The sequence below is a fragment of the Alexandromys fortis genome, unplaced genomic scaffold (genome assembly GCF_014885135.2).
Source record: "Alexandromys fortis isolate MF-2015 unplaced genomic scaffold, M_Fortis_MF-2015_v1.1 scaffold_79, whole genome shotgun sequence".
NCBI classification, from domain to species: Eukaryota; Metazoa; Chordata; class Mammalia; order Rodentia; family Cricetidae; genus Alexandromys; species Alexandromys fortis.
In genome coordinates, this window is record NW_026067964.1 from 3,775,292 (window position 1) to 3,789,726 (window position 14,435).

The 14,435-nt window shown below is 43.8% G+C and overlaps 1 protein-coding gene and 1 long non-coding RNA gene across 3 annotated transcripts in view; one reads left to right on the top strand and one right to left on the bottom strand.

Moving 5' to 3' along the window:
* Positions 1 to 139: 139 nt before the first annotated feature.
* On the bottom strand, positions 140 to 5,789 carry LOC126508584 (disks large homolog 5-like). The gene is made up of 6 exons (XM_050153903.1): positions 5,632 to 5,789; positions 4,484 to 4,643; positions 3,636 to 3,779; positions 2,799 to 2,982; positions 2,342 to 2,457; positions 140 to 1,229 (listed from the first exon to the last, which is right to left on the bottom strand). The coding sequence occupies exons 1-6, from the start codon at positions 5,762 to 5,764 to the stop codon at positions 1,064 to 1,066; spliced, it is 903 nt and encodes a 300-aa protein (XP_050009860.1). The 5' UTR covers positions 5,765 to 5,789; the 3' UTR covers positions 140 to 1,063.
* LOC126508585 (uncharacterized) overlaps positions 3,114 to 14,435 on the top strand; it is a 46,563-nt gene continuing 35,241 nt past the window's right edge. For both annotated transcript variants that reach the window (XR_007593889.1, XR_007593888.1), the window contains exons 1-2: positions 3,114 to 3,311; positions 8,255 to 8,464. This is a non-coding gene — a long non-coding RNA (uncharacterized lncRNA). The remainder of the gene's footprint in view (positions 3,312 to 8,254; positions 8,465 to 14,435) is intronic.

Sequence of the window (14,435 nt, forward strand, 5' to 3'; positions counted from 1 at the left end):
TGAGAGTCTATACAGCAAAAGGGTGTATTTCTCAATAATTTAGTCCTTACTACTAATTTATGAAAGTGTATCTATAGGGCATTTCATTCTAGGGGTAGTTAAATACATGATAGCATAGGTACAGTATGCGATACCGATTCCTTCATGAAATGTGTATACACGGAGGAAGCCTTGCTATCCATATACAAGATGCCAATCTGCTGTGTCGCCCTGGCTGGCTGAGAACTCACTGTGTAGTCCATGCTACTAGCCCATGGACTAGTAGAGATCCATCTGTGTCTGTGATTTCTGGGGTTATAGAAGGATGACAGAACCCGTGACCAAATGAGTTGGGCTTAAGTGTGAAGAGTTGGAAATTGCTTTTTTATTCACAAGGAATAATTAATTTTGCATGGTGCACTTTAAAAGGGTACTTTAAAAACACTGAATAGCCTTAATAAACTACAAAAATCAGTAACAAGAACAAATAACATCAAAATAACAAAGCTAAAACAAAAACTATCAAAACCAAAATCATGAAACAATCAGCAAATTATGTTTAAGCTAATTAGCATTCATCATGGCAGATTGAGTAGCACAGATCTACTATAGGCCGTGGTTGCCTAGGAGATATGGTAGCAAGGCAATCACCCATTGAAGAAACATTTTCAAGACACCTGTAGCCATTCTTCTTAGGGACTTTACATGCCATGTTCTCTCCAAGGCTGAGGCCATTTGCTCGTAAGTGTAGACTTTTGAGAAATTTTTTCTGTAAGATTTTCTGCTTCTTAACCTATTTTGATGCTTTCTTTTCTTCACAAGAACTGAGTCCACAGATACATGGATCACGTTGGGTATGGTCACCTGGAGGTCAGCTGGTGTTTCCCTCACTGGTGAGTTCATAACTGCAAGGGGTGGCTTTTTGTCTGGAGGCGTTGATCCTGATGTGCAGAATGTCATGGGTGCAAGGTCTGTGTGGCTTTCTTTGGCCTCTTGAGTTCTTTAAAGGAGTGTTATCAAGGATGAAAGTGAATCAAGACCCAGAAGCAGCCATGCTGGGCTACTGGCTAGTCGTCATCAGGGCCTATTCCAAATGGGAACCAAAACTTGAGGAAGCACCTGCATCCCCAGAGTGCAGTAGTTGCTGGGGATGGGGCTCAGCAGGTGGCTCTTGCTCTAGCAGCTCCGTCTGCAGGTGGCTCTCATCCTGGGCTGGGGCCTGTTCTAGATCAGTTTGAAGACTTGTCAACCTGAAAGAGGAAAGTAGTTAAGACCCAGGCCATGTGGGGAGCTTCTATGTTGATGTCAAGGAGCTCCATCCCCCACCTCACCCGTGCCTGATAGTCAGTGTTCATCTGTTGACTGACGTCAGTGTTGCTAGCTGCAGGTAATCAGTTCCCCAGAGTAGCTGGGAATAGAACATTTCTTAGTCCTAAACACAGGTCATAATTTAAAATAAGCACTGTATGTTGTCCATTCTACTAGAAAGATTAGGGCCTTCTTCTATATATAGTTATAAATATCTACATCATGTTAATAGCATAGTCAACACCATATGAGCAATCCACATGGTTTGCATGATGAGTTATGGACTGATTTCATCATTTTATAGATAGACATGAAAGAGATGTGAAGCCTGGGTCCCTGAACAATGTCATGAGCCTACCTCAGTCCTCATGCCCAGGAGGCACCCTGAACATGAACCTGTCATGCTAGTGGAGCATTTCCTGAGATGTGTGCCCGAGAACACTGGCTCATCCAGTATCCAGGGACACTCGGAATTTGTGATTTCCTCAGGACTAGAGCTGGGAATCTGCATGCTGTTTCTCTTTGGGAGTCTGTTACAGCACACCTCGGAGGAGGTTCTGATCTTCCCTGCAGCTGAGAAACCTGCCAGTGTTCATTCTGGAAAGTCCTTAATCTTTTCTCTCCATAGAACACTTTACACAGGAAGTGGGCAAATGTTGAAGAAAGCATTGTCCAGCGGTGGGAATCTCTTATCTACATGATATTTTAGTAAATATAATTGCAATTTTAACCAGGCCCCATGGTGCAAACCTTTATATCCCCTATCTCTGAAGCTGAAGCAGGAATCTCTCTGTGAATTTTAGGAAAGTCTGCTGGGACTAACACTTCAGAATTCTGAAGGGAGAAAGGAAGACTCAATTCTCCAGACTCACTGCATGTCAAAAGTGTTATTTACTAGAAAGATCTTGTTGACAGGACGAGCAAAATTATCTGTGGCCTTTGTTCCTTGTTTCTTGCTAGGAGACACAGAGGTGAGCAGGGCCCACTAATGACAGAGCTTCCAGACACAGGGGCCCACTTGGCTCTATCTCCTCCTCCCACTCTGTTCTCCTACCTCATCTGGGAGTCCTCAAAGTGGTGCTGCAGCTTTTCTTCCACGTCCTTTTCAGGGGTGAACACCTCCTTCTGCTTCAGCAGGAACTGAAGTCTTTCCTCCAATCTCTTGAGATCCTGTTTATTAGAAGATTGTGTTCTTAGTGGAGGACTACAGACTGTCATACTAATCTAAGTGCACATAAAGGGCCCAAATAGCTTGCTGGTCAGCCAGTAAGGAAAACAAAAACCTATGGGAAAGTAAGAACCCATGATTCAAGCTAAAGACTGACCAGAAAAACAGGAACATTTGTACATGGACACTAAAATGAACACCCAGAGAGCCCTTGTTTGGTGGCTTAATCGGAGCACGGAAGAATCAGGTAATGGGTAAAAACATTCGTGTCAGAATGGGCAGAGAGGCAGTCAAATGGACAAATGGTGGTAGGCCTCAGCCTGACTTCCTTGCCTGCCCCTACCTGTTGTTGCTGGGATTTGAGGTCACTGGTGTCTTCTTCTTTGTCCTTACAGATCACTTTCCAGTCCTCCAAGTGGGGCCTCAGCAGGTCCCAGTCCTCCAACAGCTTCCTTTTCTCCTGCCTCAGCATGGCCACCATCTTCTCCAGCTGAGTCTCTTGCATCAGGAGCCGGCTCTGCAGACCACTGGAAACACACTCTGCATACTCAGGCCCTGCCAGCCTCCCCCTGTGACCCCAGGGTCCAGGAACAAGCACCCCAAAAGGCCTTATGCTTCCTAGAAGACTTAGCCTGGATTCTGATACAGCCATGACAGCTGAACTTAAAAAGTGAAATGAGAGAATAGATGATACTGGAAATTATCAAACTACTATGGAAAGACACGACACTAAAAAGGATCCATGTCCATTCAATAGGAAGAAGAGGCCAGCAGCTGTCCTTAACTCTCCGTGGTATTGGAGAAACATCAGCAAGTGGTGGGCAAACACCCTCCGAGGGAAGACAGGCGACCCAAGGTGAGTGTGTTCTATCTATAGGTTCTACAGCAACCGTATCTGTAAAACCTGGTTTTGAGCTCCAGATGCTCAGGGCTGCTGGACGTTCCCTTCACACTGAAAATCCCTTTTTTACATAGAGCCTCACGAGGCTCTCAGACAAGGTTTAGTGTTAACTGTGTCTTTCACACTTAGAAAAACTGAGTCAAAGATATACAAGTCTAAGAGCTGCTGACTAAGAATCAGAAAGGCTAGAACCACAGTTGGGTATTCTCCTTCTAGAGAAAAAGAAAGGCAGAGATGTTCATTACAAAACTTTTGTGTTCATGAAACATGGGCACTTACAGGTAGAAGACCGTCTCCTCTGTCAGCTCACTGAACTTCTGTGAGGCCATGGTGTTCTCCTCCTCCAATCTCTTCAGTTGCAACATGACCTCATTATGTTCTGACTTCAGCTTCTCATAGAATGGGTTTGGCTTGTGGTAAGGCCTAAAAACAGGAAAAAAGACCCCCATTAACACAGTCTTCAAGTTTGACGGGAATGCTAGTTGTTTCCTGGTTCTCCATAGCCATGTGGATGTCAGAGTTGGCTTCCTGTGGCCTGGGACCACCCATTGCTTTTCAGTTGGTATGCTGTCCCCAGGACAGCTGAGACTCAGGTTCAGATGGAGGGGTCCCTGGCTGCATGTGCTGACTCAGTAGGCCTAGAAGTTCAGTGTTGCTCTCTCCGTTACCAGGAGTTTATGACACAGGTCTTGGCACACCACACAGTGTAGTGACCTTTCTCCAATTACAGTGTTTCTTCCTGGGTGAAAACTGTTGAACACTTAGAGCACGTAATTCTGGGTTTTAGACCCAAGAGCAGGATAGTGGTAAAACTCCTCCAAGGGATTCCTAGGTGCCATCAAGGTGAGAACATAGGTCAAGAACTTTGCTGCATAAAGTGAGGCTTCCAGATCTCCAGGGACGGGTCCTGATCTCACTGTAGGAGCTTTACAAAGTGAACAATTACACAACTGTCACATACAAGCAGAGGGCCTAGGTCAGTCCCATTGAGGCTCCCTAACTGCTGGTTCCGTGCCCATGAACTCCCATGCGCTCAGGTCAGAGGTCACTGTGGAAACCACGACCCTAAAGAAACCAGGCAAGTGTGACATGGCCGTCACTCCCATGCAGTCTGACCCGATGGATACCTATTTTGCATGGTGCCTTCTGTGATGAAGACGATGCGTTCTCGCAGCTCATTTCTTTGGCTGGTCATCAGCTGCAGCTCCGTGGTCAGCTTCTCCATTTTCTCCTTCACTGGTGTCTTTGTGGGGAGCACTGGGTGGGACGATGGCTCTGCTGCAGTATCTGTGGGAATAGAACACAAGTGAATTTGCATAGTGATAAGGCATAGAGGATGGACAGACCACAATGAGGCCAAACAGAAAGATGATGTCTGGAAGCCATTGCCAACAATAATATTTTGGGCCTGGTTGAGAGATGCCCCCTCTGTGCATCTCAGCTCACCCATCACTCTAGCCATGTGGCTACATAAACAGCCTGGAGTTTCCTTTGCCTCCCTGCACAGGATTCAGGAGGAGACACCAGTCACCTCTCAGGCTTCTTCAGAGCAGAACAGGATCCAGAGCCCCGAAGCCGACATGTTGTGAGGAGCCCAGTTGTCCTGCCTGCCTGCTCCAGGCCCATGACTGTGGATTGAAGAGTCACACAGGGGCACAACATGGCCAGCAGACTCACCAAGTCACCCCACTGACAGCCCAGAACACTGAAGATGACAGGAAGCAGTCTCTGCCCTGAAACCATGCCTCTGACATTTGTTGGGCTACACTAGAGAACTGCCTGTCACCATCAACTGCTGATTCAGAACCCTAAGGTGGCCGTGGTCAGGGAGAGGCGGTCAGAGGAGTTCTGCTGTACAGTCTGTGGACACAAGGTCTTGGCCACAAGCACTTTTCTCTCCGTGTGACTAGTGTCCGACAGCGACTGAACCTAAAGGAAGCTACTGAGGGTGAGGTGCACTGATGTGTGCCCTAAGATGGGGACATTAATCCCTCCCTTCGTCCTGATGGTCTCCTTCTGCCATCACCTTACAGCTTTAGTCCACAGTAAAGGTCACAGCGAAGTGGTGCTCTCAGCCCAATAGCCTTGGCCTGGTCATTCTCTGGCTTAGAAAATGAACAAACTAATGTTCTGGAAATCCTTGGCTTTCACGAGTTACGATCAGCAGGGAAGTCCATTTGTTTCTCAGAGGCACCAGCTCAGGTGCCCCATTACTGACAGGCCCAGTTCAAGCCCCCCTCCACCACAAGCTCCCTCTCCCCTGGCCAGGACTCACTCTGCCTTCGCCAGAGCCATTTACTTGTTCGTGTTTTTCTCTGACACTGAACGGCAGCTTCCTTCTGCCTCTCTCTGGTCTTTGGATGTCTTCCACTCTCTCTCCCAAACAGACTCCTCAGTCTTGACAACATGGCTAATGGTGGCCCCGATAGGCACTGAAGGAATGCCTTAAGGGCAGTTGGTGTTGCTACAACACTGGCGACATCATCAGGATTCCAAGAGGTCTCCAGGATACAGTAGAATGTCCAGGAAGGGACTGCTGGTGTCATGGCTGACTGCCTTTTCCACCCTGCTAATTAGCTTTCCTGAAGTGACCACAAGTCCAGGTTCTCTTTCTAGGAGTCTCCCTGGGAACACAGAGCAAGCCTTTCAACGCCTCTTCCTACCAAAACCAGAGTTCTTAGCATCACTGGAAGGCCACTAGTACTTCCCGTGTTGAGAACTGGTTTGTTCTTTCTAAAGATTGCACAGGCATGTCTCATTCCTTCCTCAGAATCTCTCTATTTTCAATATGAACAAATTAATATTACTGCAAAACCACGTTATTCTGTAGGCTTGGTTACAGTGTTGAATTTGGGTTAAGGGGACAGACATGGAAGCCATGTGCTCAACTTTAGTATATTTCCCCAGCATACCTAAGCACATAGAGAATGCACCCATCCCTTTGCTGAGAAGTGTGTGGTGCCTCCTAGGCAGAGGAACCTGAAATAGTGGGTCCACCAGAGAAAGAGCCCCCAGCCTCTCTACTCTCCACCAGAGACATAGTGCAGGCTTAGTTATGGGCCTCTCTGAGTTACAATGAGATTCTTCATCATGTAGAAAAAAAATGCATCGTGGGAAAAGAAAGACAACAGCTGTAGACATACTTCCATTGGCAGACTGAGTGCCTAGCATGTAGCAAGGCCTGGGGTCAGTGACTAGTACTGTCCTTATTGTCCTTGTGGGCCCTACTTGAAGTCTCAGTTCTTGTGCAATGGCAGCACGTTGATCTAAGCTCAAGGTGAACCTGCAAAGCCAGTGTGAGGACAGCTTGGGAGACGAGTCTGTCTCAACAGATAAAATGGAAATAAACCCTACCTCCAAGGTCTCATTACTAACCCTATATTTTGTTGATCGTTTTCTTTGAGACAGGCTTCCTGAAACCCATACTCTCTAATTTACAATGCATTGCAGCATCCTGAGTGCTGCACTCACAGGAGTTTACTAATCCCCTGGAAGTCTTAGTCTTCTGGAATTTGGACAGAGATGTAAGAGGCATGTTGCACTTTTCACTGTACCCACCTAGGAAACTAACTGATGTCTAAATAGTGATATGAGTTCTAGAGGGCAAGAAACCCACATTGTGCCCGGGCACTGTGCTCACAATGCACAATATTCCTGAAGTCGGTTAGGGTTAGGATTAGGGTCAGGGTCAGGTTCAGGTTCAGGGTCAGCATTATGGTCAGTGTCAGTCTTAGGGTTAGGGCTGTAGGATCAGAGGGATCAAAGACTTCACAAGAAATCTCATGGACTCAATTAACTTTGGCTTATGGGAGCTCACAGAGTCTGGACTGACAGTGACAACTAGGGAGCATCTATGGGACTGTCTTAGTTCCTCTGCACATGTGTGACATTGTGTAGCTTCTTCTTGTGGGACTCCTTACAGTGAGAACAGGGGCTGTTTTTTGTTTTAAGCTTTTTTTTTGGTGAACTAAGGAATTTTATTGATATACATATAAGAGTATGAATGAGAGGTTACTTAGAGAAGCAGAAATCCACATGAGTGATAATTCACCAAATCTGCAAACTTAGAGCATGATGCATATTCTTCAGACGTTCAAGCTGCTCTCTGGGTTGAAGAGTGTTCCTTGAAGGTGGCTCACTTGATCTATACCCACTCTAAGTAGGCATCAGGACCTCCCGAAGGCACAGCACAATGTTTTAATTTATTCACTGGCATTATATTTTTCTTTCCTACTTTTTTTTTTCGTGGAAGACCTGTGTTCTCTTCTTCTTGCCCAGGCAGTTGACCCCAGGAAGGCATGTGGGTCTTGTTCTGCCGTGTCCTAGTCTAAGATTACAAATATGCTCTATTTTGCTGTTGCTACTACAGCTGTTTGAGACAAGGTCTCACATAGCCCAGGCTGGTCTTGAACTCACAGTGTAGCTGAGGATGACCTTAAACATTTGTTCCTCTTGCCGCTACTTCCCAAGTCATGGGATTGCAGCATACTCCCTAACCACATTCTTCAGGTGGCAAATGGCTTTGTAATATGAGTACTCTATAGAGAGAACAGAAGATAATTTAATCTTTCCTCTATAACTTACCTTTCATTATAATTTTTGTGACTTAGAAAAAAGTTTCTTTATATTGTTGCCAGTCAGTAAAATCATGTAGTATTTAAAATTGCTGTTAAGATTTGAAAAAGCTTCATCAGATTTATGCATATCCGAACAATAAGATTTCACGGCACTCTAAGTGTTCTCGGGCAGTGACTAATTGTGACTGTCCTGAGCTGGCCAGCTCCTTGTCAAGTGTCCACACCATCCTGGCACTCTCCGGGCTCTGTGTTATCTGACAATGGGGATTCCATTTTGAGACAACATGATGACAAGCAAGTCTTTCCCTTGCTCCTCTACAGGGCTGCGGTTGAGGCCGTCTCCCCCAGACCAGCTTTCATTCACTCCCCACCCAATGCCTGGCTGAGCACCATAGTGACATTCACTTCTGAATGTGACAATCTTGTCAGAACACTAGATTGACACATGGGTGTCAGGAGCACTCCAGGAAACAATCTCCACAATGAGATAACAGTCCATACCTTGTCTACACAGCAAGCGACAGAATTTAGGTAAGTGTAGCCTTCTAATCCAGATGAGCATATTCCCAACTCACCAAGCTTAACTGTATCCCTCAGTGTCAATCATTGCTATAATACCATGTGTTGTGCTGAGAAGCATGGAGGGGCAGATGCTGAGCGCAAGTGAGACAGCACTCTCAGACAATTTCAAAGAAGTATCTTATTGTACAGATTTTACAAATTCACTGCAAGAGTAGGTTAGTGTGTCAGGCTGTGCTCCTGGGAAGCAATCCCGAGAGAGAGGGTAGCATGGGGAATGTTCATTAGGAAGCATCCTCGGGCAGTTCCTGTGGCTGACATTACAGGTAAACAACACTAGGTACAAAGAGCTTGAATATCCTTTCCTGGCCTCGTGGGAGAACTCTGGGATAAGAAGGGCTCTTCCATGCTATCCATCACTTCATGGTATTAATCTTTCAAATAGGTAAAGCATAAATATGATAGAAAATCCAAAATTTCATTAATATTCCGAGAAAAGTTTACTTTTCCTTCCTGAACTCCCACCTCGATGCCCCTGCTCCTGAGTTAGCTGTGCCTTGTTCATACTTCTGGAGAGAAGGGTAGACATAAAATCATATTATATCGCTTCTTCCATTTTATACAAATTGTGGTATACTGTGCACAAGGTCAGAATCTTGCCTTTTTAAAAAAATCTTTTTAAAGCTAATTTTACATTATAGAAATGAGAGTTACAAAAATAGTAAGACTTATCATATATTTTTTCCTCTTTTTCCCCTTCTGCTGGAATCTTACAAATTATAATAGCTAAACAATAGATGAACTAACCGAACCTATCATCACCCGATGAAAGGAGCGGGGCCTGCGGGAAGCGAAGACACGATTAAGCAAGGCCTCCCGGAAAAGATGTCCACATTTCCATTCTGTCCATTAAAAAATGGAACAAACAAGTGTGTTAGCATCCCCAAAAGACATTTAGTAGTTGCATAAAGCAGCTCTTGTTGGCAAACTACTGTGGAAAATGTTTCTGAGGCCCTAGTTAAATAAGCAGCCCCTTTGCAGTGCTCTGTGGAACATATCTGACTGTGGCCGTGTACTACTACATCATGCTTCAGTCCATGACGTGTGTACGATGGTGGTCCTACGAGATTCTGATGGAGCGGAAAGATCTCCATGGCCTAGTGATACGGTAGAGATGCCGTACAGTACCACACTCCACTTACATGGTAACCATGACAACACATCTACTGTGTCGCCTCAGCACAATCCCAAGGATTCCTCAGAAATACTGTGAGATCATACAAAGGCTTTGGCTTCTCAGTGCACACAGCAATACTGTGTTATTAGTATGCAATAGCACTGTCTAAAATGCACGTGACTTAAAAGATGTTAAATACTAAAAAAAGTTAAAAATACACGAGCCTTTAGCAAGTCCTACATTTTTTTCTTTTTAGCTAGTGGGGGTACTGCCTTGATTGTCCATGTCTACTGACTAACGGGGTGGTTGTTGAAGATTGGGGCATCTGGGAAAGTTTCTTAAAATAAGACAACAATGCAATTGCTTTTATTTCCCTTTGGATTTTGCTTTTGCACAATCTCATCTCAGGAGCATGCACTTTGTTCTCATGGCATTGCTGACTTTCCTACGTTTTCCTTGTCCATGTCACACGATTTCTCTTCTGAAAGGCTATATGATATGATATTCTTTCCCCAAACCACAGATTTCCCTAGAGGACTTTTTTTTTTACATGCTTCAAATTGAGCTGTCATCTAGTTCACTGATCCAGCAAGAGTGGTGATAATGCATTTATATAAATAATACAGGAGGATTTCGCCTGACAAAATAAAAAGTGCCTGTAAACAGACCATGTGATAAAAGCCAATTACCAAACGGGTAGTCTGATTATTATATATTATTATTATATATTTCCTAGCCAGACTCCTGTCAAGTAGCTGCATTTTCGGTTGCTGTGAAATCTGAGAAATGTGTAGATATTTAATAGTCTCTATGAAATGGCAGTTGTATTAGCCATCTGTACTAAATGCTTAGCTTAGCTTCTTTTTTTATTTCATTTTCTCCTAAGCTCCCCAAGGTCCAGTAAGCTTGTCATTCTTTATTTTTTAATAGTTTTATGGGGGAAGAACTTGTAAAAATGGAAGAGATTTTCTTTGTAGCCTATACTCAGCGCCCTCAGATGAAAATACCTTACAAGTGCGCTGCAAATTGTGCCAGCCTAGAAATCAATGCTAATTTACACCACCACCAATCGGATATGGACTGTATTTACATTTCACTACTTTTTGTGTGACTCCTTCCTTTTTTTTTTGACATATGATATTTTAGCGCATGTTTAGACTGGATTAATCATGATCGCAATTGGGATATTAGACCATCCTGTGATGACAAATGGAAGTCCACATGGTGCCCCTCCCTGTCCCCCTTTCCACAGTAAGAGACAGAGGCACACCTTGCAGAGCAGTCAGGGTTACACAGGATAACCGCACCAGACGCTGCTGAAGGATGGAGAGCCTGGCATGCTCATACACCACTGAGGGAGTGGAAAGTGAAAAAGATGCAGAGAACAGGTTAGAAGGCTCTTAAGATGGTAAATGAGTGTGCACCATGTGATCTAGTCATTCCCATTCAGGTATTTACTCAGGTGGAATCAGAGTGTCTCTGTATGACAGGAAAACTAATGTTCGTAGCTATTGTAAGTGTAATGTCTGAATCCTAGAAACAACCTAAATTGCTATCAACAATTGTGATGGACCCATGTGATGAAATAGTACTCAGTAATTAAAAAAGGAAGTGTGTGTGTGTGTGTGTGTGTGTGTGTGTGTGTGTGTGTGACAATATGGAGCCAACCAGACAAAAACGAGTATACATTGTATCATTGCTTTTGTCCAGTACTCCCACAGAAATAAAAACGAATTCAAATGATAGAAAACAGAATAGTTGCTGTCAGTACTAGTGGAGGAAGGGAGTATATCCGAACCATCAGAATAAGGGACACATGGAATATTTGGTGATGTTGACCATGTTCACTATCCTAATTGTGCTCGTAGGTTTAGGGTGTCATACACGTTAAAAATTCTCAAACTGTGCACTTTAAATATGTCCAATGTTTTTGTTATTTGGCTTTTGTGGCCCTGGAGATGGAACCTAGGGCCTCATACATACTAGGCCAGTGTTCTGTCAGTGAACTATATCCCTCTCCTTCTTTTGGTTTGATTTTTAATTTTGAGACAAGGTCTAACTAATTTGCATAGACTGAACTTGAACTCAACACGTAGTCCAGGTTGGCCTTGAACTTGTTTTTTCCTATCTCAGCCTTCTGAGGGTAGTCAGGCTCACCTTCAAGAGTCCTTTGCTCTTTCCAGTGAAGGAGGTATACTCACTGTCTGTGGGCTCTGGAATTTTATCAGCATCTAGACTCCTGTTAGACTGGCTGGTTTCAATGTCTTTGGTGCCATATTCTTGGGCATAGACTTGGTGTCACGAAAATACTCTAGGGAGCTATGGTGTGCTACTAGCAGTAGGTATTTTTGTACTTCACACAAGACTACGCTCTACTTTGGAGACCATGGGATCAAATTACATTTTGCCAATTACATAGGGAATTGATTCTGGAAGTCTGGGATAATGATGTTATATTTCTGATTGATTCCAGGATGTTTTAAATGGCCATTATGGCTGGCTGTTGCTTGGTAGCCTACCCCTTAATTCAGTTTTGGGATAGCCAAGTCCTAACAATGTGAGCAGACTTGCATTCAGAGAATCAGAGTAGAATGGGATGGTGAATCAGAGGGTTTCTGCACTGAAATCTTACCATGCACTGTGTGTGTGTGTGCCTGGGCTCTCTGCATGTTTGCTATCTTTCATTTTCTCACAACACAAACAAGGAGTGAATGTGGGGTGAGGAAGAGCATGGTGCCCTCTAGAGCACACCAAAGCCTTCATTGTCAAAGCCCCTCTCCACTCTTTTGAGTCTTCTTTAACCCACCTTGAAGGGCAATAGCATCTCATTACTGATTGGTTGACTTGTAACTAGGTTTTATTTGTGGGTGAGATTCAGGTAGACTAGCGGGTCAGCTTTTCTAATATATATATATATATATATATATATATATATATATATATATATATATATACCCATTAAGAGTATGCCCAACGACAACAATCAAAACCATAAAATAATAACGTTGGGTTTATCTTTCCACCCCACACCCTTCTTTGGGTGTTTGACAGGCAAACTAATAGCTCACGTCTGCATTCCATTGTGATTTATAGTAGCAGCATAGCTTCTGATCTGGGAAAGGCAGATACTGATTTATGACCTGAATAAAAATGGTCAAAACTTTGATATGCCATCAACAGTTATAGCAAATGAATCATTGTGAGATGGACCAGGAATTCAGATGTGTTTAATTAGATGCTGGCTATCTAGAAATTAATGGTAACTGATAGACAACAAAAGAGGGAGGAGGCCAGTGCCTCAGTTTACTCTTGACTCTAATGGATATGACATCTTTTAGTCAAGACAATAGAATTGCAGAGGCTGACACTCTGAGCAGGTATTTCATGGCAGAGCAGACTTGAAATGTTTCAAGGATGTAGTTAAAGAAAAATGACCTAGAGTAAGGATATAGGTCTTCAATCTCAGGATTCAGAGACTGATGCAGGAGGACTGCATATTCAAGGCCAGCCTGGACACAGCAAGAACCCATATGGAAATAAAGAAATTCAGGCTCAGAAAGGTTGAGTATGCATCAAATTATTATTTATCAAATAACATAAAAGACTCTTATTTCCTAAAGTTTCCAAAATTTCTTCTGTGAGTAGGTTTGATATTATAATTCGTGAATATAATAAATGTCACTTAGGAAAGAAAATGGATCCAAGCCTTATCAGTGAACACTGAACATGGGTGCACTCTGTACTGCGGAGGATAATCAGAAGCACAGAGTCCACAATTATTTGCTTTCCTAGCTCTACAGGCTCAGTTTTACACTGGCTTGATGCCCTTCCCTATTTTCTCCCTGTAGTTTCCTCTTTCCCACATGCCCAGTGCTTTGCTGGTATGGGGATACATGGCTTATGACTGAGGTAGGTTGAGTAATAACCTCTAAAGATGTCCCAGTCCCAACTCCTGAAGCCTGTACATGGGACTAAGATCTTGCACGTGTGGTTAAGATCCTGAAATGGGGATGATAATCTTTGATTTTCATGGTCAGGCCTAAACATAGTCTCAAGCACTATTCTGAGAAGATGGCAGATGGCGAGGGTAGCAGCTTGTGGTAAAGCACCCAGTTAACAGGCATAGATGCCTAGTTTTCGTCCCCATTGCCACAGAATGAGTGAATGAAGGGGAATGAGAGAGAGAGAGAGAGAGAGAGAGAGAGAGAGAGAGAGAGAAAGAGAAAGAGAGAGAGAAATTTAACCATGGAAGAACACATCATGAAGACAGAATACCATGCTTGATAGACCCAAGAAGCCAGACACCAAGGAACCACAGCTCCAGAGACTGGAAAAGGCAAGGAAATCCATTTATCCTAGAGCCTCTGAAGGGACGACAGCCCTCCCAATGTCCTGATCTCTGTTCATTGGAATTGGTTTTGATTTTCTCACCACCAGTACTGTAAACTATAAGAAAATAAATGCATGTTGCTTTAAGGCATGAAGTGCCACAGCAGATGTTCAGAACTAGAGCTGTCAACCCATAAGTCCCACATCCCTGCTAATAGTCGTTAAGGAAAACTGTGTAGGGTGTGTCCAGACGTTTTTCTTGTCACTGTCCTATAAGCAGTGTGTTTTAACAACTTTTACACTACATTATGTGCTACCAACAATCTAGAGCTTCTTGAAATATACAGGGGGACGTGTGTAGGTCAGACATAAGTGCCAAACCATTTTAGATAAGAACACTCATGAGTTTTGGTGTCTGGAATCAATACTCCAAGGATACCAAGAGACACCTCTACACTGGTCATATCTTGAATACAC